The 22,368-nt window shown below is 36.6% G+C and overlaps 3 protein-coding genes across 4 annotated transcripts; 1 reads left to right on the plus strand and 2 right to left on the minus strand.

The window, feature by feature from the left end:
* Positions 1-829: 829 nt before the first annotated feature.
* LOC121053084 lies at positions 830-2,863 on the plus strand. 2 transcript variants are annotated; one of them, XM_040519472.1, is made up of 3 exons: positions 830-986; positions 2,336-2,557; positions 2,700-2,863. In XM_040519472.1, exons 1-3 carry the CDS (start codon positions 969-971, stop codon positions 2,745-2,747), a joined length of 288 nt encoding a protein of 95 aa, XP_040375406.1. In that variant the 5' UTR covers positions 830-968; the 3' UTR covers positions 2,748-2,863. The 2 variants fall into 2 exon arrangements, with proteins under 2 accessions (XP_040375406.1, XP_040375405.1); XM_040519471.1 differs by having other exon boundaries at positions 831-986; positions 2,647-2,863.
* Positions 2,864-19,139: 16,276 nt separating this feature from the next.
* Positions 19,140-19,625, minus strand: LOC112203971. The gene has a single exon (XM_024344862.1). It carries the CDS (start codon positions 19,623-19,625, stop codon positions 19,140-19,142), a length of 486 nt encoding a protein of 161 aa, XP_024200630.1.
* A 63-nt stretch (positions 19,626-19,688) lies between these two features.
* LOC112203972 lies at positions 19,689-20,171 on the minus strand. The gene has a single exon (XM_024344863.1). The coding sequence runs from the start codon at positions 20,169-20,171 to the stop codon at positions 19,689-19,691; it is 483 nt and encodes a 160-aa protein (XP_024200631.1).
* Positions 20,172-22,368: the final 2,197 nt, after the last annotated feature.

Consider the following 22,368-nt stretch of genomic DNA (forward strand, 5'->3'; position numbering starts at 1 on the left):
AGAGGAAGAGAAGAAGAAGAGAGGTCGAGAGAGAGAGAGAGAGAGAGACCGCGCGGTCAGGAGAGAGGGAGGGGGAGAGAGAGAGAGAGAGAGAGAGAGAGAGAGAGAGAGTATAAAAAAGGGGAGAAAAATTAAAAAAATAGAGAAAAATAAAAATAAAAATAGAAAATGAGGGGCATAATAGTCATTTCGGATCATTTTGGACTTGTTATATGAGAATTAGAGAGAATAAGGACTATTCAATTTAATTTAAAAGGCAAGGGACCAAACTGTTTTTAAGGGAAAAGTGTGAGGAGTAACGAGTATTTAATCCTTAAATGTATTTATAAATTACATAAAATAACTTAAAATGAATGTTTTAAATTATAGAGAGCATCACCCACTCTCTATATTTAGGAGCGAGATAGCTAAAAGTTATAATATAGAGCCACTTAGGAGTCTAGTACGTGCAACTGTTAAAATAGATAAAAAGTTAAACATGCTCTCCAAAATAGCTAAGGAACCACAATAGAGAGTCTGCTAAAGATGCTCTCAATTGAAGATTAAGCAAGACTTGAAGAATCCTATGAAATTTTATCCAAAATTTTGAGCAAATATAACCGTCCTATTAATTTCTAATATTTTCATCCTAGCATTTCTGTTTTATAAATAGATTTCTTCTAAAACCAATGCACTGTCTTGGTTGGCAGATTTTGTGGCCTACGTTATCTTTCTCTTTCTCCCACTTTACTATTTTAACATGAGTTTCTAACTGAAAATGGGTTAATTCAATTATAGATATATCTTACCAAAGGATGGTAAATGGTGAGAGAAACAGGTTGTCCTTCTCATCCTCCAATAATTCATTGCCATGTAGGAAAATAATTATGAAGTTTTTTGAATTAGAAATGGGTATATAATTTTAAAACTATTTAAATTACCAATTAAACAATTTATGGTAGTACTCTTAACTCTCCTTCCAGGATTACATGGGACACCGGGAGGAGGTAAGCCTAAGAACTTTGTTATGTTGAGAAGACATTCAATTGTTTTTTTATTCCTTTGATGTTTTGAATGCATTCCATCAATCCATTGCTTTACCTCCTCCTTGTTGTTCTAGATTGATTGAAGAGGTATTATATTTTGCTCTCAACGAATATTCCTGCTTGCATTGATTTGATTATCATTTGATTTTATTGCTTTTCGTTTTTCACTATTGTATGAAATTGAATCCATGATCAATCAGATTTCTAAGGCTATACTAGCACGATCAGGATTTAGCCTAATCTAGGTGTTTAGTTGTTTATTCTTCAAGAAAACAAAATTTAGATTATCTTTTGTTGTGATTCTTTTTTCTTTGTTTTTTTTTTTCGGTTCGTTTTTGGCATCTTGGTATATCGTCTTTGGAATTGAACCATAATATATCACAATCTTAACTCATTCCAGGACCATCAAGGTTAGGCTAACTGTTAGGATTTGATAACTTTTTGTGTCAAGAAAATTAATGTTTCTGTTATTGGTAAAATTTCTTATGAGATTATTAAAACAAAACATTGTCTACAGACTATTTCAATTAGATTTATTTCCCATACATTTTTATCAAATCTACCAAATAGTATAAATTCTAGATTTATTTTCTTCATCTGGTTGGAAATGAGGCTTCTAGATTCAAATCTCTTTTCCCTTTCATAATATTTGGGAAAAGAGACACTGAGATTCAAATCGCTCTCTTAATATAGTCATTGAGTTTTGACCCGTTCGATACTTAACTCTCTGATATTTCAAAAATATCACTTAACTCACTCACATTTAACATTATATTACACTTAACTCACCGTAGTTGAATTTTCCTTTAGAAGCTGTTAAAATTGAGGGTATATTTGTCAAAAAACTTAAAAATACATTTTCAACTTTTAAAAAAATAATCTAAATTTATTAGATCTTTTTTCAATTTTGTTTTAAATTTCTGAAATTTCTAATAGAAATGGAATTTAAAAAAAAATTTGAAATATAATTTGAAAAAAAAAATATTTGTCATTAAAAACTTTCAAGTTAGAAATGTATTTTTTGGTGTTTAGACAAAGTCAATTTTAATGACCTCTAACGGTATAATTAATGCCAATATATTAAGTGAAATACGTAAAAGTGAGTGAGTTATGTGATATTGTTGAAAATATAATGAGTTAAGTGTCGGACGGGTCATAAGTCAGTGACCATTTGTGATATTTTTTCAATAAAAATTTATCATTGAACAAAGAATACAGGGCTTAAGTCAAGTGTACAATATCTTGTCCTCTTCAATTTCGCTTCAAACCGACAAGATATAGGAATGATAAGGGGTGTTTTATATTTGTAGGGAAATGGTCGGAAGTCAATTCCTCAATTTGGAGGATGGGAACAAAACGCCACTGTAGAGCCTACCAGCTATACTGTGGTGTTTAGTCAAGCTCGTGCTAACCGGAAGCAAAATAAGACTGACTTGACCGAGTTCAAGCGCAACAGCCTTGGAAATGAACAGGAATTAATGGCTGCTCAAGGCCATCATGATCATCGTCATCATTCTGATGATTCTGTTACGGTAACACTATCTGTTTCGATCTCCAATTATTCCTTACATATCATCTTGGTAGTTGATTTAATTTTTCTTTTTTCTCTCTTTTCATGCAGACGAAAAAGACATCATCTCCATTTAATTTTCTTTTGTCTCTCTTTTCATGCAGAGGAAAAAGACAATTCTGACCTACATAAATTGTTGTATCAGGCCTTGATTTCTTGAGAGGCTAGTAAATCATAAATTAGCCATTTGTAACCTATTATTAACATGTAATCTCATCATAGATGAGACCTGATCATCAATGAAAATCTAATCAAGAACTTTTATAAATAGAGTAGTGCTAGAGACACCAAATATTTATACCAAATTCATATACCGAATGATGTGACAGGTGCCAACTCATCAAAGAAATTGCTAACATAGACTTTCTCTACTAATTTTTTCTTTATCAAAAAATTAAAAATCAAGAAAACCTAAAACCATTGCAAAAAGTCCCATGTATGGCCGCCATCCTCATCGAGAGGAGGTCATCTACCATCAGACGTAGATCTAGTTAATTGGTTGGGTGTGACCTTTTTCTCCATTTTCAATGTTTCACTCATTTCACTCACCTTATTCACCTGTCTTGCATGATATTTTTGGAGGACCTTTTTCTTCCAATAAGACTATTGGGGCCTATTAATCAACACTCCTTGGGTACCCCTAGACTCTAGGTGACAAAGCAACAAGGATCTTCCATCAACAAATATGGTCAGGCCAATAGCCAATAAGCCACAATTAACTGCAGACATAACACGATCCCCAATTGTTGGCTGGCACTGAATATAGCCCAATCTCCAATTGATTCTTTAATTCAAATTTTTAAAGTTCAAATGTCTCGAGGAAATCATGAAAAGAGAGGGAGTAAAAGAAGGAGAAATGAACTTTGGTAAGTTTGGATGGCTTTTAATTAATTCATTAATTCATCTGACAACAAAGGCAAAAGTTGTAGCATTTTTTCATGCTCCGGTTAGGAAGGGTGAAGCAAGAGTGGATGCAAGAACAGCGAAGCATGAGTGGATGCTCAAATGTATAAGGAAGAAGATAATTAATGGTCTAGGTTTAATCTTATCTTGTTTTTATTTTTATAATTTTTTTTTTCAGGAGAAGCATAAAATTGTATTATTTCTATATCATCACCATCTTAGAACCAAAATTGATGACATAGCAGGTGCCACATCATTTGGTAATGAGTTTTGGTATAATTTTTTGGGATCTCAAGCATTTTCCTCTTGTAGATATTGTCTTGTGATCCTTGACTAAAGGGACCAAAATAATAATAATAATAATTTTTTCCACAAGTTTTTCCTTATTTTTGTTTTCCACATCAGCCTATTTAAATTTAATATTTTTTCCCACTACTTTTGTAAATATTGTCTTGAATGTTGATCCTTTATGTTTTCTTTTTATAGGTGTCCCTCAATAAAATTCAATAAAAATTTTATTGACCTCAATAAAACCTAATAAAAGCTTAACCACCTAGTGTGGTAAGATTGGTCGAGCTGCCTAGCATCGAACCCCCATGTATAAAGTTCAAATACCAACTCCCACCAGTTTGTGGCTACCAGGTTTGAGAGGCATTCGGGTTTGCACGCCTACAGCGATAGATTAGTTTGCCTTTGTTGGGATACTCTCGTGGACCTCGATTCGAATACTGACTGGGTGGGTCTATTACTATCTTGCTAATGTAACCGAGGTGGCTTGCTACCTCACTCTCGATAAAAAAAAAAACTTTATAAACACTTTACTAACAATATTGGTAAGCGGTGACCTATTGCTTATTTGAAATAACTGACACTGACCCTCAATAGCAATTTTTGTCCTTACGGAAAAATTAAAGGGAGAATTAGACCTTTAGGTAATTTTACGTAAATGTGTTATATACCATGTCCTTATCGAGAAAAGATTTAAAAAACATATACATCCTTATTGGGAAGATTCACAAACTTTGTAAATTGATGAAAAACATTAAGGGTGTGTTTGGATGTGGGAATTTTAATTGATGGAATTGTAGATTCTATCATTTACAAATTCATTTGATTTTTCTAATTTTCTCATCCAAACACACCGTAAGGAAAAATTAGAACTCTTGGGTAATTTTTCTTAAATGTGTTGTTTACCATTTACTACTGGAGCTTGTATATTAAAGCTATAATGCAGTTTCTCTAATCTTTAAAATCCAAAAATTACCAACAATCTCTTCAGGTAGAGCTTTATATATAGCACAATTTAAAACATCAATTTTTTGTATTGTATCAGGCTGGATAATCAATCAAAGAACCCCTAAGAAACTAGATTTGAATCTCTTTACCCATAATCTCTCAACCTAGAATATGTCTCACACCTTCTTGTTGAACCCTTACTATGAGTCGCCGCCTCCTCCGTTGATTTGAATAAGCTCGAATGTATTACCAGCTTGAGTTATTTTTTTTTTCCATTACAACTAAAAATTAGAAATAGAGTGAATGAAACAACATCTATTTCTTGTGCTGAGTTTCAGTTGAAGAGGGAAGTTGAAAATTGGGGAGGAAGGAAGTGAAATTTGGAGATTCGCGTTTTCCCGTGCAATGCCTTTTATTTCACTGAAAATTAGAGCCGAAATTTGAGTTTTTCTTAGGACACATGATTAAAGATGTCCATGTGTCCTTGCAATACTCTAAAAAAAAAGAATTAATTTCAGTTTACCCCCCTAAGGTTTGGGGGTGTCATCATTTCACCCCATCAACTCTCAATTTCACTTTTTTACCCCTGAACTTTCCAATTTTTGTCTTCCGTGCCCCTCGTCTCATTTTCCGTCCAAATTGGACGTTAAGTTCGATAATGGAGCCTACTTTGAGGGCTAAAATGGTCATTTCATGACCAAAACAAAAAACAAAACAAAAAACCCTCTCTCTTTCACGTTCGAGGGTTTCTCTCTCTTCACTAATCCCTCTCTCTCTCTCCCCTCTCTCCCCCCCCCCCCCTCCTTCTTCCTCCTCCACGGCCAAGAACCTCATCCGCCCACAATTCAACCCTAGCCTGCCACCCTCTCTCTTTCACGTTCTAGGGTTTCTCTCTCTTCACCAATCCCTCCCCCTCCCTCTTCCTCCTCCTCCGCGGCCAAGAACCTCATCCGCCCACAATTCAACCCTAGCCACTGCCATAATAGCCCTCAAGGTCAATCTCAGCAAGGTTCCGATTCACAGCGAGCACACAAAATAGCAACCAATTTCAGTCCAAAATGGCGATACCCATAACAGATTCCTCACAATTCCAACACCCTCAAAATTAATCTCAACTCATACAAAACCAGGATAATCTGATTTCAACCAAACCAACCAACTCAGTTCATTAACAATGTAACAACAGTCGAAATTCACCAAAACCAAATGTAACTCAACTCACCTTATTTCGATCTCAGAACCAAACGTTTTCCAGAAACTTGAATGACTATGAACTAAGGATTCAACAACACCCACCTAGAAATTTGCAGGCTTTAGCTCTCAATTGAAGTTAGGCCTCGTCCAGAGAAGCAGTTGAACCAGATACCAAGCCCAGAAAGGCCGGGGAAGTCGCCGGCGTCAGTGACAGCGTCGAAGCCGAGAGGAACCCAGAAATGAAATTGTCAAAACTCGATCAAATTCAAAATCTAATTGTACAGGCTTGTAGAGTATGACGAGGAGATGAGATTTCATACCAAATGTAGCCCAGAAGGTGGCCGTAGTCACCGGAACTCACGAAAATCGCCAGAGAAGTCTCGGAGCTTCCAGTCGTCGATTCTCCATTCACTGTCGATGCATGTACGATCCGAGACAGTAGGGACGTAGGCGACGGTGAGACAAGGCTATTGCCGGTGGTCTGCCTCGGAGAGGTGGCCGGAGGACAGCGTTCTGGTCGAAGTTCTTCCTCGGGTCGTCGACGCTTTTTCGAATCAGAAGCTTCGAGCTTCTCTCGCGTCTTCTAGATCGACCACACTTTCAGTCGGAGGTGGCCGGATGGTGGAGAACCACTGGTTGCCATCGCTGGTCGAGGTTAGGGTGCAGAAGAGAGAGAGAGGAGAAATGGCTGGTCGAGGCTAGGGAGCAGAAGAGAGAGACAGAGAAATGGTTTTAGGGAGAAAGTCGAATCTCTCTCTGTTTTTTTTTTAGTCATAAAAATGGCCATTTTAGCCTTCGAAATGGGCCATATTATTGGATTTAACGTCCAATTTGGACGGAAAATGAGACGAAGGGCACGTAAGACAAAAATTAGAAAGTTCAGGGGGTAAAAAAGTGAAATTGAGAGTTGAGGGGGTGAAATGATGACACCCCCAAACCTCAGGGGGTAAACTGAAATTAATCCAAAAAAAAATTACAATTAAATGATGTGTGTCCCTGATAACCTTCAAGGACTTCACATAAATTATGTGTCCTTGTATCATTTGTTTTTGTAGTGGTGAACTAACAAAAGAGTGCTTCTATGCATACCTCCAAATTTGATACGTGGACCTCTACTCATTTTTGTAAAAATTTATTTCTTATTTTACCCTCTAAAAACTCACTATATGCTCAACCCAATTCGCTTTCCATCATCTGTGGGAGACAAGACGACAAGTGCAAGATGAGGGTGTACATGCGCTTGGATTGTGTGTCTAGGGTGAGTCTCCAGAGAAAGTTGACTGGTATGGTGGCGATGAAGTAGAGCATTGAACCCAAACACTGATAGTTGCAGTCACAAATTTCATCTTCAGGCCAATGGCTGTAGATTTCTCAACTTGGATGACGTTGTGTTTTTTTGAATTTTTCTGGTCCTTCCGCCATGCGAATGGTTGAATCGGGGAATAACACTGTTGAGAGGTTTGGGAATAACGATGAACTCTTCTGTTAATTGTATTTGGTATTTGGATTCTGTAATCAAGTTCAATGACATATCAAAACATATTTAATGCTTAAGAGAGAAGAAAAAGGTTACTGTACCGAAAGTTGTATATGGGTAGTTGAGTTGAAACTGTGAACTGAAGCTAGCTTTGAGTTCCATACATTCAGATATAGGGATTGATTAATTGACATAGAGAGAAAGAGAGAGAAGGGCATAGAATTGAAATTGAACTACAAGTCTGCTATATATGAGGTTGACTATATTGGAGAAAGATATGAATTTTGATCTGTAGGTTATGACAAATTGAGAAAACTTATCGCTTCAAGGCATGTTGTAACAAAACTTTCTTTCAGACTATATTTGCCCCCACTACTTGTGTGCAAAGGGGTTAGTGCAAATAAACCTTGTGGATACAATGGAGCCTAGCAATCCTACTATTGTTGATCAGTGGCTTGCACTTACGAAGATCAGCCAAACACTTAATTGAAAGTTTCAAGAGGCTCAAGGTTTCTAGAAACTAAAACTGCAACACTCTAGTTTCTGGAATTTATTTGTGTAAAACAGAGAAGTGATAGAGAAGAGGAGTTGAAGAAGAAACCAGAGTATATCTCAAGATATAGGAAGTCAGGTTCTGTTCTTAATCTACAGAATATCACGTACTCCTTCATTTAGAAATGTATATACCTCTTCAAATGGTGACTACCCTTGGCATACAACCCTTCCTTAACAGTAGCATCCTTTCGTTTATGAAAGAGGATGATTAAAGGATATAATTCATATCCCAAAAGTCACCAGTATAGGTTACTTACATCTGCCCAATTTAACCAACAGACTGGTGTTTGTGAAGCAACATAATGCTTCACCAATATAATTGTCCAACCGTTTCCAATATTTGAGATTCTTTTGAAGTTTAAATTGTGGTGATCAGTCACAATTCAATTATCTTTTTTATAATTTGAAAATTATTCCAACAATCCTCCACCATTTTCAAAATATAAAGTATATCATATGTATAAAGATATTTGCAAAATCCTTGAGCAAGATCTTGAAAAACATAGTGCATAAACTACGGTGTCTCGTGGACTTGAATCTTAGCTTAGTGAGAATACATCAAAGTTGATTCAAGATGACGAAGTAGCTTTGCTTTGAACTTGCGATCTTATGTGAACCAACCGTACATATTTCACACACTATTTTTCTATTTCTTTCGAGTGTTTTAAAGTCGACACATGAATTGGCCTTGTGTCTATATCCATTTTCTTGAGTGCTCTAGAGGCTAGTCCAAGTCACATAGAAGGCGGCACCACCTTCGACACTCATATAGGTAAGCATGTAGTACCCCTGTAACTATAGTACTTTCAATCATACTTATTAAGAGTAATAACTCAACCTCCACCATTCATTACAGTTTCCAAGCACTTTTACCTTGGGATGAAATTTATATACATAGGTACATAACAATTTTCGGTGCTTGCTAGCACTACATATGATGTACTTTGCTCATTGAACTCAAGGACTTGATGTTTCAAGTGTTGAGTTGAGTTTCCATCATTGGTGATTAATTAGAAATGGACTTTAGTCCCATCCCCTTTAATGTCTTCCACACCAAATCTCTTGCAAGTTCTTTAGTTAACGAGTCAGCTAAATTTTGACATGACCTCACATAGCTAATGGTTATAACTTATAACCCCATCAACAATTATTTTCCTCACAGTGTTATGTCTCAAACCAATATGCCTAGATTTGCCAGTATATACTTGGCAATACGCCCTGGATAGTGTTGCATGACTATCACAGTGAATAGAGATAGGAGGCATTGATTTTGCCCAAATAGGTATCTCTATTAATAAGTTTCTTAGCCGTTCTACTTCTTTAGAACATGAAGCCAATGCTACAAATTCAGATGCCATGGTGGAGTCTGATATGCACGTTTATTTTTTAGAGCTCCAAGATATGGCTCCGCCACCAAGTGTGAAAATCCAACCAGAACTGGATTTATGATCTTCATGATCATTTATCCAATTAGCATCTGTATATCCTTCCAATGCTGAAGGATATCCACCATACCATATTTCAAAATCTATGGTACCTTTTAAATATTTAATATTCTAGAGATTGCTTGCAAATGTGATTGACTAGGATTGCTAGTAAATCTACTAAGCTTACTTACAACAAAGGCTATATTAGGCCTAGTGCAAATCATGGCATACATTAAGGATCCAATAACTCTAGAATATTGTGATTGATCTACTGCTCTACCATCATTAAGATATAACCTTATGTTTGTGTCAAAAGGTGTAGAAATAGATTTATAATCAAAGTGATTAAACTTCTTTAATATCTTTTCTATGTAGTGTGATTGTGTTAACAACAAACCATTACTACATCTTTTAATTTTCATACCTAGAATTATATTAGCTTCTCCCATATTCTTCATGTCAAAGCTAGATGATAAAAATTTCTTAGTTGTGTCTATACTCTCTATATCAGTTTCAAATATAAGCATATCATCAACATATAAACAAATTATCACTCCTCTGTAATTTTGAAACTTACTACATATACATTTATCAGATTGATGAATTCTAAATCCATTTGATATTATAACTTTATCAAACTTCTCATGCCGTTGCTTAGGAGCTTGCTTTAAACCATACAGTGATTTAAATAATTTTCAGACCTTTTGTTCTTGTCCAGGCATGACAAAACCTTCCGGTTGCTGCATATAAATCTCCTCATCTAATTCACCATTTAAGAATGCGGTTTTGACATCCATTTGGTGAATTTCAAATTTATAGATGGAAGCTAAAGCTATAAGTACCCTTAGGTTGCTGTTCTAGCCACAAGAGCATAAGTATCAAAATAATCTATTTCTTCTTTTTGGGAGAATCCTTTAGGTACTAACCTAGCTTTGAATTTATCTATGGTTCCATCTACTTTCATTTTCTTTTTAAAAATCCATTTACATCGTATTGGTTTTGATCCAGAAGGTAGATTAACTAGTTTCCAAGTTTTATTTCCCATGATGGAATCCATTTCGTCATTAATTGCTTCTTTCCAGAAGATAGCATCTTGGGATTTCATTGGTTCCTCATAGGTTAAAGGATCAGCCTCTATACTAGGAGAAACCATAATTTTCTTTTTAGGTGAGTCTCTTGTACCTTCTACAAGATAAACTATAAAGTCTGGACCAAAAGATTTTTCAATTCTTCTCCTTTTACTTCTTCTAGGCTCATCAGATTCATTAGACCCACTAGAAGCATTGGAAAGATTTGAAATATTAAGTCTATTCTTATTGTTGCCTTCTGGAATTTCTTTTTCCACATTAGTATTTGTAGGCAAAGACATGAACCTATTTTTATAGAATTATGCATCTCTAGATTCTATCGTAGTATTGATAGAAATAAAATCATTTGGTTCTATGACAAGAAACATATAGCCCTTACTATGTTCTGCTTATCCTCAGAAAATGCATTCAATGGCCTTTTGTTCCAGCTTCTTTATCTTAGGTTCAGGTAATCTAACTATTGCTCTACAGCCCCAAACCCTAAGGTAATTTAAATTAGGCTTTCTTTTAAACCATAATTTATAAGGAGTGATTTTTAACTTCGTAGTAGATATCCTATTAAGAATGTGACAAGTAGTGAGTAGTGCTTCTCCCCAATATCCTTTGCTTAGACTAGAATTTTGGAGCATTGCATTAACCATCTCTATAAAAGTTCGATTTTTCGTTTCGGCCACTCTGTTTTATTGTGTTCAGAACTTGGTGGGACTTTTTATTGGAAAAGTTTTCCTTCCTCTTCTTATTTTCATGGTTAATTTTTGGGTTTTTAGGCCCTTCGTCCACCATATGAATTTTGGAGGAGGAAGCTTCATCATTTTTCTCACAGACTCTGCACTCTTCTTCTATGTAAAGATGCGTTCCCAATTTCTATATGGACATGTCCTCTTTCTTATGTTTGAGGCTTTTTTTGCATTCCTTCTAAGATGGTGGAAGCTTATCCATAATTACAGACACAATTATAAAATCATCCATATGCATTTTAAATTGGCTAAATTGATTGTGTATATGCATAATCTCATGGAATTGTACAACTATTGATCTATCATCAGTCATCTTATAATTAAAGAACTTTGAGACAAGAAGTTTCTTACTGGTAACATCTTCTTAAATATACTTAGCCTCAAGTGCATCTCATATCTCTTTTGCAGTAGCCATCTCATGGTAGATATCAAATAATGCATTAGACACTGCATTGCAGATGTGACCTTTGCAAACGTAATCATCTTGTTCCCACTTAACTCTTTCACGCTGCGCAGCAAGGGTTTCATCTTCTATTTCTTCAGGTTTTGGAGTAGTAAGCACATAGACCACCTTTAGGCTTGACAACAGGAAATGCAATTTCTTTTGCCATCATTTGAAATTTGCTCCATCAAAGTGATCAAATTTCACAAAGTTTGCTGTGAACTCCTTCAAAGATGCCATATCAAGTTATAGTCTGAAAATTGTTGGAAAAAGGTAGGAAGTTTGATCTGTGGGTTATGACAAATTGAGAAAACTTATTGCTTCAAGGCACGTTGTAGCAACGCTTTCTTTCAGACTATATTTGCCACCACTACTTGTGTGTACGTAAAGGGTTAGTGCAAATAAGCCTTGTGGATACAATGAAGCCTAGCAATCCTGCTATTGTTGATCCTTGTCTTGCACTTATGAAGATCAACCAAACACTCAATTGAAAGTTTCAAGAGGCTCAAGGTTTCTAGAAACTAAAACTGCAGAACTCTAGTTTCTGAAATTTATTTTTGTAAAACAGAGAAGTAATAGATAGGAGGAGTTAAAGAAGAAAGCAGAGTATATCTCAAGATACAGGAAGTCAGGTTCTGTTCTTAACCTACAGAATATCACATACTCCTTCATTTAGGAATGTATGTATCTTCAAATGGTGACTACCTTTGGCATTCAACCCTTCCTTAACAGTAGCATCCTTTCGTTTATGAAAGAGGATGATTAAAGGATATAATTCATATCCCAAAAGTCATCAGTATAGGTTACTTACATCTGCACAATTTAACCAACAGATTGGTGTTTGTGAAGCAACACAATGCTTCACCAATATAATTGTCAATCGTTTCCTATATTTGAGATTCTTTTGAAATTTGAATTGTGGTGATCAGTTACAATTCAATTATCTTCTTTATAATTTGAAAATTATTCCAACAGACTAGGCTAACTATATGGAGGCAAGGGACAAAGAAAACAAAATAAACAAATTGAGAGAGAGAGAGAGAGAGATATAGGAAATATATATGAGTCTGCAGAAAATTAAAGAAGAAATGTGCAGTTCTGCATATGGAAGACTAGATTGCTCGTTCTCTTTTTAGAGGGTAGATTTGCAGTTCTGCAAATTTTACAAAAATTAGAGGTCTAAATGCCAAATGTGGAGGCGTGAATAGAAGCACTCCTAATAAAATCAACCTCTGATAATAAAAAAAATATATAAAAAAATAAAAACTAATACAGTGAAACTAGAATCAAGCTATAATAGACTATTTGCCAACATTATTGAAACTCTTCCTCAAGCTGGAGATTAAATATCAAGTTATCAACTATCTAGTCACAACTAGGTGTAAATTTACTAATCGTGCTTGAGAATGACCTGCAAGTAATTCCAAACGAACGCTCTATTTATTTCTCAATAAGAATTTATCCAAGGATCGGTGAAGAAGATAAAAACATCATTTTGGTAGTATACAACTGCATTTAGGCGTCAACTTCCTGCGTTTGTCAACATGATGACTTCATAATTGAATTGTTATTATTATTTTTTTTTTGGAATTCATGAGAGATATTCAGAGTAACATCATGAGCCACCAACATCATGCATTCTTAAGTAGTCTCTTAAAACAACCCAAATCACAATAACAAACCCCATCTGCCTTTCTGAAGAGCATTGGATCAATAGTAGACACCATCTTGCTGAATACACTATCATTTGGACTTGGATTTGAGCCATATACATCTCACTTGGATCACCACATATTGCATATATGCAATTAAACTTTAAGCCTCTGAAAGGGTCAGTCAAGATTGGTGGCAAGCGAAAGACCAATTTGATCCAAATTCAACTTGGCCACAGAAGTGAATGTGGTCGTATAATAGAGACAATAAGTTTGCCTAACTTTTTAGCAATGCAAGTCCTTGGCCTTTCAACTGTACTATCAAGATTCCACTTCTTTCTATACACCCAACGATAACCAATAATGTGAGACCTGCAAACTCGGAGAATTGTCTTCCCAGCTTGTGAGCCACACCAAACTCACGGAACTTTCATGTTCACGATGAAGACAAACCAGGCTGTAGCCTCTACGAGTACAAATGCAAACTTGGTTTTAAAACCTTCCAATAGTCCTAGCCAAATCTGAATTGGTCTCCTACACGTTCTACGGTTTTTACACAAAAAACAGCTGGTCCAAAACCTGTAACACGTAATACAGAAGGTCTTTCCTGGAATGAGCCAAATTTGTGGTCACTACTCCAAGTGCCCCAGGCCACTTCACAGTAATGAAAGACTTCCTCTGCCACTTGAAAGGTAGCGATGTTTTCCAAACTTCTTCCATAATTTCTCTCCGAGCTGCTGCTTTTGGTGATACATGTTTTCAAGCCAAAATAGCTTTGCACAAATCAAACTAAAGGAAAACTTTTGCAACATTTAAAAATGACTAAAACTGGACTGGGTCATGTGTACCACCCAAACATGTCTAATCACCTAGATATGCATGACATGGTTCTAAGTCTCTTAACTTCGCAATTGGAAGAAGACAGACTAAAATTCCGCAACAACTATTGATCCTCAAATTCCATTGCAATTTCTATTCTTTGAGCTCTTAGACTTGCTTAACTGACGCAGTACTTGTGTTAGTCTACTTATCCCTTAAAAGACTTGAGTTTTGGGTTAGGAAATTGCCAAACGGTAAGATAATTATAGGGTCATTGAAGTTGGGGATAGGTGATAGAATAGTTTGGTGAGAAGCAGCGTCAAACAGAAGCTGAGAAATGTGAAACAGCTGTTGTATTTTTTTTTTCTTTTTGAAAAAGAGTTGATGAACCGGGTGGACTTTGGAGGATAATTCTGTGATTTTATGTTAAAAATACAAGTCACAAACTCGGATCAGAATAGAAGTTCATTATATGCATTGCCAGAGCCCAGAGGGCAGTATATATAAGTGTTGATCATATATATATATATATATATATATATATATATGTTAAAAAGTATTGACTTACTTTGTAGAGAGTAAGAAACGTATAAAGAGAGATGAGGGGAAAATAGAGAAGTGTCTTATTCAGTCTTAGAGGCCTCCCTTATATAGAGGTAGGGTTTACATGATAAGTGTTTAAACTATTGATATATTACATGTAGGTCCCTAACTAATAACGTGGACAGCCACATAAGAAATAATATTTACAACACTCCCCCTTGGATGTCCACCAATTGATGATGGCATTGGACGTGCTTATTGTTGCCTCGTTAAAAACCTTGCCAGGTAACAAAAACTCAGTGGGATAAAAATAACCTGGTCGAAGGACAAAAAGAGCACAACGCTCATATGTCCTAGGTAGCATGTTTCTTGATGCTCCCCCTGATTGCAATCTCCCCCTGATCTTTGCATGCGTCGCTTGATAGCTTTGAGAGTCGTCTCAATCCGATCCCTTCCACTAACTTCTGGAAAGTACACTTAGGTAGAGATTTGGTGAATAAATCAGCCAAGTTTTCATCGGATCGAATTTGCTTCACTGTAATTTCTTGATTCTTTTGAAGCTCATGAGTGTGAAAGAACTTTGGCGCGATATGCTTAGTCTTGTCACCTTTGATGAATCCTTCTTTAATCTGAGCAATACAAGCAGTATTGTCTTCATACATGACTGTTGGTTTGTTAGTTACTGAAGGTAAATCACAGGTGCTTCGAATGTGGCGAATCATGGATCTTAACCAAAAACATTCTCGGCCAGCCTCATATAAAGCAATTATTTCTGAATGATTAGAGGAAGTTGCCACGAGTGTTTGCTTAGATGATCGCCATGAAATTGCTGTGTCTCCACAAGTAAAAACATATCCTGTTTGAGAGCGACCTCTATGCGGATCAGAGAGATATCCTGCATCAGCATATCCAACAATCGTGGGATTATCAACAGATTTATTTGTGTAGAATAAACCCATATCTGTTGTACCACGAATGTAGAGTAAAATGTCTTTTATGCCTTTCCAATGGCGTGATGTTGGAGCAGAGCTATATCTTGCCAATACACTAACTGCAAATGCAATGTCTAGTCTTGTACATTGTGCCAAATAAAGTAGGGTACCAATAGCACTAAGATATGGTACTTCTGGACCAAGGATAATTTTGTCATCTTGTCTTGGACGAAATGGATCTTTCATAGTGTCAAGACTCCGAACAACCATTGGGGTACTCAGTGGGTGAGCCTTTTCCATACCAAATCTCTTCAGAACTTTTTCTGTATAAGCAGATTGATGGACAAGAATCCCACTATCCAAATGCTGAATTTGCAACCCAAGGCAATACCTTGTTTTTCCAAGGTCTTTCATTTCAAATTCTTTCTTTAAATATTCAGCAGTTTTTCCAAGTTCTGAAGAACTTCCAATCAGATTCATGTCATCGACATAAACTGCGACTATTGCAAAACCAGAATTTGATTTCTTAATGAACACGCAAGGACATATAGGATCATTGACATATCCTTCCTTAAGTAGATACTCACTGAGGCGGTTGTACCACATTCGTCCAGATTGCTTCAATCCATATAAGGATCGTCTCAGTTTGATTGACTACATATTGCGTGGTTTTGCAGTTGCTTCAGGCAACCTAAGTCCTTCTGGGACTTTCATGTAGATATCAGTATCTAACTCACCGTATAGGTATGCAGTAACAACATTCATAAGACGCATATCAAGTTTTTCTGAAACTACTAAACTTATTAGATAGCGGAATGTGATAGCATCCATTACAGGAGAATATGTTTCCTCATAATCTATCCCAGGCCTTTGTGAAAAACCTTGCGCAACAAGTCGCGCCTTATATCTTGCAATCTCATTTTTCTCATTACGCTTTCTCACAAATACCCATTTATATCCAACCGGTTTGACATTGGGTGGTGTTTGGACAACATGTCCGAAAACACTGCGTTTTTCTAGAGAATTTAGTTCAGTTTGGATTGCATCTTTCCATTTGAGCCAGTCATGTCTCTGTCTACATTCATTAACAGAGCGATGTTCAGTGTCATCGCCTTTTATTATTTCAGTAGCTACTGCGAATGAGAATATATTGTCTATGATCATATCTCTACGATCCCACAACTCATCGGTGTACACGTAGTTTACGGAAATTTCCTTATTTTCAGGTACCTGAGCCTCTTCATGGGCTGGTGTCTCATCGATGTCATTTTCCTCTTCTGTAGTCACAGAATCATGAATTGTGGATCGGACATTAATGTCTTGCCCAATATTCTCTTCAGGGGCGATTTCATTAGGATTCAGATGTGCCTTTGTTTTCCTCTTTCTAGGAACTGAATCTTTTGAACCTACAGGTCTGCCACGCTTCAGGCGTGCAGCAGATGGCTCATTGGCCGCCACATTATTTTGTCCAATTTGGACATTAATTCTTGCCGGTGCATTTATTGCTGGGATATGTGATCTTGTCACTTTTGCTGTGTCAATGAATGCATCAGGCATTGTGTTAGCAATATTTTGAAGGTGCAGAATCCTTCGTACTTCAATTTCACTTTCTTTAGTACGAGGGTCAAGATGAGATATAGTGGGTACAGTCCACATTAATTCACGACGTTCATTTGGAACAGTCTTATCTCCCCCCTAACAGCGAGAATATTGTCTCATCAAAATGGCAATCTGCAAACCGTGCGGTGAAGGTATCACCCGTCATGGGTTCTAAATACCGAATAATGGATGGTGAATCAAAACTAATGTAGATTCCCAATCGACGTTGAGGGCCCATCTTTGTTCGTTGTGGCGGTGCAATAGGCACATAAACAGCACAACCAAATGTTCGAAGATGGGAGATATTGGGCTGGCTCCCAGAAACAAGTTGTAATGGGGAATATTGATGGTTGGCTATGGGCCTCAACCGAATTAAAGCTACTGCATGCAAAATTGCATGTCCCCATGCAGAAACTGGCATCTTTGTTTTCATTAGCAAAGTGCGAGCTATGATTTGAAGTCTCTTAATAAGAGCTTCTGCCAAACCATTTTGTGTATGAACATGAGGAACTGAATGTTCAATTTCAATTCCCATAGACATGCAATAATCATCAAACGTTTGAGATGTAAATTCACCAGCATTGTCTAAACGAATGGACTTGATAGAGTAGTCCGGGAATTGAGCTCGTAATTTAATTATCTGAGCAAGTAGTTTGGCAAATGCCACATTACGGGTAGACAAGAGGCAAACATGTGACCATCTTGTAGAGGCATCAACTAGGACCATAAAATATCGAAATGGTCCACAAGATGGGTCAATAGGTCCACAAATGTCCCCTTGAATTCTTTGTAGAAAAGATGGGGATTCGATATCTATCTTTGCATAAGATGGTTTAACCACCAATTTCCTTTGTGAGCAGGCTTTCCAAGGGTTGCTTGGCAAAACAATATGTTTAGTCATCAATGGATGTCCATTGGAATTTGTAATGATCCTACGCATCATGGTGGATCCAGGGTGACCCAAACGGTCATGCCAAAGCATAAATGTATGTTGATTTTTGAACTGCTGGTTCACAACATGGTATGCCTCAATTGGTTGAATAGTTGTGTAATACAACCCAGATGATAGGGCAACCAATTTTTCCAATATATGCTTTTGGCAGTTTTTATTGGATGTAATGCAAAAATATTCCACATGATTGTCATTCGTGGTCTCAATGTGGTATCCATTTAAACGGATATCTCTAAAACTGAGGAGATTTCTTCTGGATCTCGAAGAATATAAAGCCTCTTGAATGGACAATTGAGTTCCATTGGGTAGCCTAATGTGGGCTCTTCAGGAGCCTTCAATCAGGTCTGCAGGACCTGAGATAGTAGTCACATTGGCTTTAGAAGGCGTTAAAGTGGAGAAATAAATCCGATCACGAAGGATCGTATGTGTAGTGGCACTGTCAGCAAGACATATTTCTTCTCCATCCTTCATAAGTTGAGAGCATCCAAAATCCATGTTCATGCCTTCATAAAAGAAATAATAATAATAATTAATTAATTAGTCTGACTAAGGCAGTAAAACATGATATTATAGATCATTTATAGATAAAAACAATTTAGTCATTCATTTGGGTACGAGAGAAAAAAAAATATATATATATATATATATACCCATCATAATTCCTTGACGTAAAAAAAAAATAGATGCATCATAGACCACATGCAATTTAATTAATGAGCTCCAGAAAAAAAATAGGGAGGCCCCTTATGCAATTTAATTAATGCATCATAGACCACATGTGTCATAGACCACATGAAAAACATATGCAATTTAATTAGATGCATCATAAACCACATGATAGAGCAAAAAATATCCAGAAAAAAACTTCTTTTTATTGCCTTGCAAAATAGCTAGGAACAAACCAAACTAAAAAAAATCAGAGGCCTAAACAAAAGGTGACTAATGTAGGAAGAAAATTAAAAAAAAATGCCTAAACATAGGCTGACAACTAGTAGTCGTCAAGAATTCCACCACTGGTCATATCATCAAAATTGCTTCCATTGTTCGCAAAAAAATCTGAGACATCGAGCGGAGTAATGTCTATAGGCTCAGATGAATCCCAAGGGTCAGAGTGGTCAATGTAGTTTGTCTCCACATGTTTCTTTTTCAAGGAAGCTTTGTAGAGGGCCACCAAATGGTCTTCTGCACGACAGGTGCGAGCCCAATGGCCTTTACCACCACATCTAAGACAAACACTGTCTTCATTTTTATGAGGTTTGATCATCTGACCATTTCCTTTAGTAATCTTGGCATTGTTCCTTGGGCCCAACTGCTGGTTGTAGCCCCCACGAGCTTGGCCATTTTGTCGACCCTGACCACGGTTACGGGCTTTGCCATGCCTTCCACCACGTCTATTGCCATAACCACTAGTAAAAGTAGCATTCGCTTCAGGGAATGGTTGTGATCCTGTAGGGCGAGACTGATGGTTCTTCATTAAGAGCTCATTGTTTTGCTCAGCCACCAGAAGACAAGAGATGAGATCAGAATATTTGGTGAATCATCTTTCTCTGTATTGCTGCTGTAAGACCATATTGGAGGCATGAAAAGTGGAGAAGGTCTTTTCAAGCATCATGGCCTGAGTTACAGTTTCTCCACAAAGATTCATTTGGGAGGTGATCCTGAACATGGCAGAATTATAATCTATCACAGAACTGTAATCTTGAAGGCGCAGATGCGTCCATTCATAAAGTGCTCTAGGGAGCACAACAGTCTTTTGGTGAGCGAACCTATCTGCCAAACCTGTCCATAGCTGAAGTGGGTCTTTGACAGTTAAGTACTCGTCCTTCAATCCCTGATGGAGATGGTGGCGCAGAAAAATCATAGCCTTAGCTTTATTCTGCGGGGACGCTGAGTTTCCTTCCTTGATTGTAGGCCCAAGGTTTTGGGCTTCGAGATGAATCTCTGCATCAAGGGCCCAAGACAGGTAGTTCTTGCCAGAGATGTCAAGGGCGACAAAATCCAATTTTGCCAAATTCGTCATCTTCCTGCCACAATGAAGATGAGGTATGTTAGGATCCATGTATAGTGTTAGAACTACAGGTTCTTAACAAATAAGTAATCAATATCGAAACTTCAAGTTCGAAAAAAAAATGAACATTGGATCGCAATTATATACACGAAGCTTCAGGTTCGTGGTCTTATGATTAGAACTTCAGGTTCTAAAATTCCGTATTTTTGAACTTCGGGTTCAAACGGATATGTACTCGAAACTTCTGGCTCGAGTAGCAGTAGTGAAACTTCTTGTTCACTTGTATTATGAATATTAAGTATGCTTAATTGATAAAACATATAAGATAAATTTAATTAAATAAATATCAGATATGCTATAAGGAATGAAACAGCAAAAATATATCCATTATGTTAACAACATATACCTCATATATATATATATATAAAGGAACGTGTTTGTGAAGCAGGATATATATATATATATATATATATATATATATATATATATAAAGGAACGTGTTTGTGAAGCAGGATATATTAAACTATATATATATATATATAGGATTGTACCCAGGATATTATATGATGTATATTATAGACGATACTTGTACCCAGGATATATTAAACTATATATATATATATATATAGGATTGCAGAAGCACAAAAAAATAAAACATTCCATAAACCCTAATATGACACTGAAGCAACTGCAATAAGGCGCCGTATATCAAAAAATAAGTCAAAAAATAAACAAAACATTGGTATGATGCTGTATATCTCCATAAACCCTAATATGCATAATTGATATAGATTATAAATAAACTCATAAATCATGAGTTATAGTTAAGAGCAACAACGTTGCACTATAAACTCGTAGATCATCATAGAGTTTTAAGAAAAATAGCAGAGCGTGCTGATAACGTGTTAAAAAGTATTGACTTACTTTGTAGAGAGTAAGAAACGTATAAAGAGAGATGAGGGGAAAATAGAGAAGTGTCTTATTCAGTCTTAGAGGCCTCCCTTATATAGAGGTAGGGTTTACATGATAAGTGTTTAAACTATTGATATATTACATGTAGGTCCCTAACTAATAACGTGGACAACCACATAAGAAATAATATTTACAACAATATATATATATATACATATATGTATATAGGGCTCTTCCACTAAAGGATTCTTTTTTGGTCTTTTATAGGGATAGGACATTAAACCAACTTTTCGATCACATTTTGACATCTCAACCGTTTAGTTTTTAGGTCCTAATGTGCAGATCATTTCTGCAAATTTTCAGTCAAATCAGTGATCATTGAGGTATCAAACTAGAATAAACTAATGAACGAACCAAATCTATCAAACTTGAACCATTCATACTTGTAATCTTAAGTCACCGTTTTGAATGCCTTAAAGATAATCAATTTGGCTGAAAATTTGCAGAAGTGATCTACATATTTAGACCTATAATTTGAACGGTTAAGATGTTAAAATATGACCCAAAAGTTAGTCTAATGCCCTATCCCTAGAAAAGACCAAAAAAAGGGATCCCTCACTAGAAGGGCATATATAAATATATATATATATATATATATATATATATATACAGGCCCGATCAAGGGCGGATGTCCGCACTGTCGCTAAAGTGCGGACGTCGACGCAGCAGGCAGCTTCAAGGCCACGACGACGGCGCGGGGCTTGTAGGAGGGAGGCCGAAGGGCATCCTGGACAGTTCTGGGCACCGTTTGAGGTCGAAGGAGGTCGAGCTTGCCGGTTTCTGGGCAGCCACCTCACCTGCAACTGCAGGTTCTGTGCAGCACTGCAAAACCCGTCGCCGGCGACTCCACCCAACTGCAGACCCCTCCGCACGACCCCTGGCCTCCCTCCGGCAAGCCGCGCCGTGCCGTCGCCACTCGATCGAGGCCGGAGCAGCGACGTCCGCACTTTTTCTGAGTTGCGGACGTCCGCTCTCGAACGGCTCCATATATATATATATATATATTTATTTATTTATGTTATTTTTTTTTAAATACAAGTCACAAACTCATGTTAGAATAGAAGTTCATTATCTGCATTGCCAGAGCCCAGAGGGCAGTGTGTGTCTATATATATATATATATATATATATATATATAATTATGTGATATTATGTTAAAAATACAAGTCACAAACTCATATCAGAATGGAAGTTCATTATCTGCATTGCCAGAGCCCAGAGGGCAGTATATATAGGT

This window comes from Rosa chinensis, chromosome 5, assembly GCF_002994745.2.
Source record: "Rosa chinensis cultivar Old Blush chromosome 5, RchiOBHm-V2, whole genome shotgun sequence".
In the NCBI taxonomy this organism is placed as follows: Eukaryota; Viridiplantae; Streptophyta; class Magnoliopsida; order Rosales; family Rosaceae; genus Rosa; species Rosa chinensis.

Coding starts and splice junctions, on each gene's coding strand:
- LOC121053084 (XM_040519471.1), top strand. Junction 2,558..2,646: donor ATTCTGATGATTCTGTTACG/GTAACACTATCT, acceptor CTTTTCATGCAG/ACGAAAAAGACATCATCTCC.
- LOC112203971 (XM_024344862.1), bottom strand. CDS start 19,625: ATGAAGAACCATCAGTCTCGCCCTACAGGATCACAACCATTCCCTGAA.
- LOC112203972 (XM_024344863.1), bottom strand. CDS start 20,171: ATGACGAATTTGGCAAAATTGGATTTTGTCGCCCTTGACATCTCTGGC.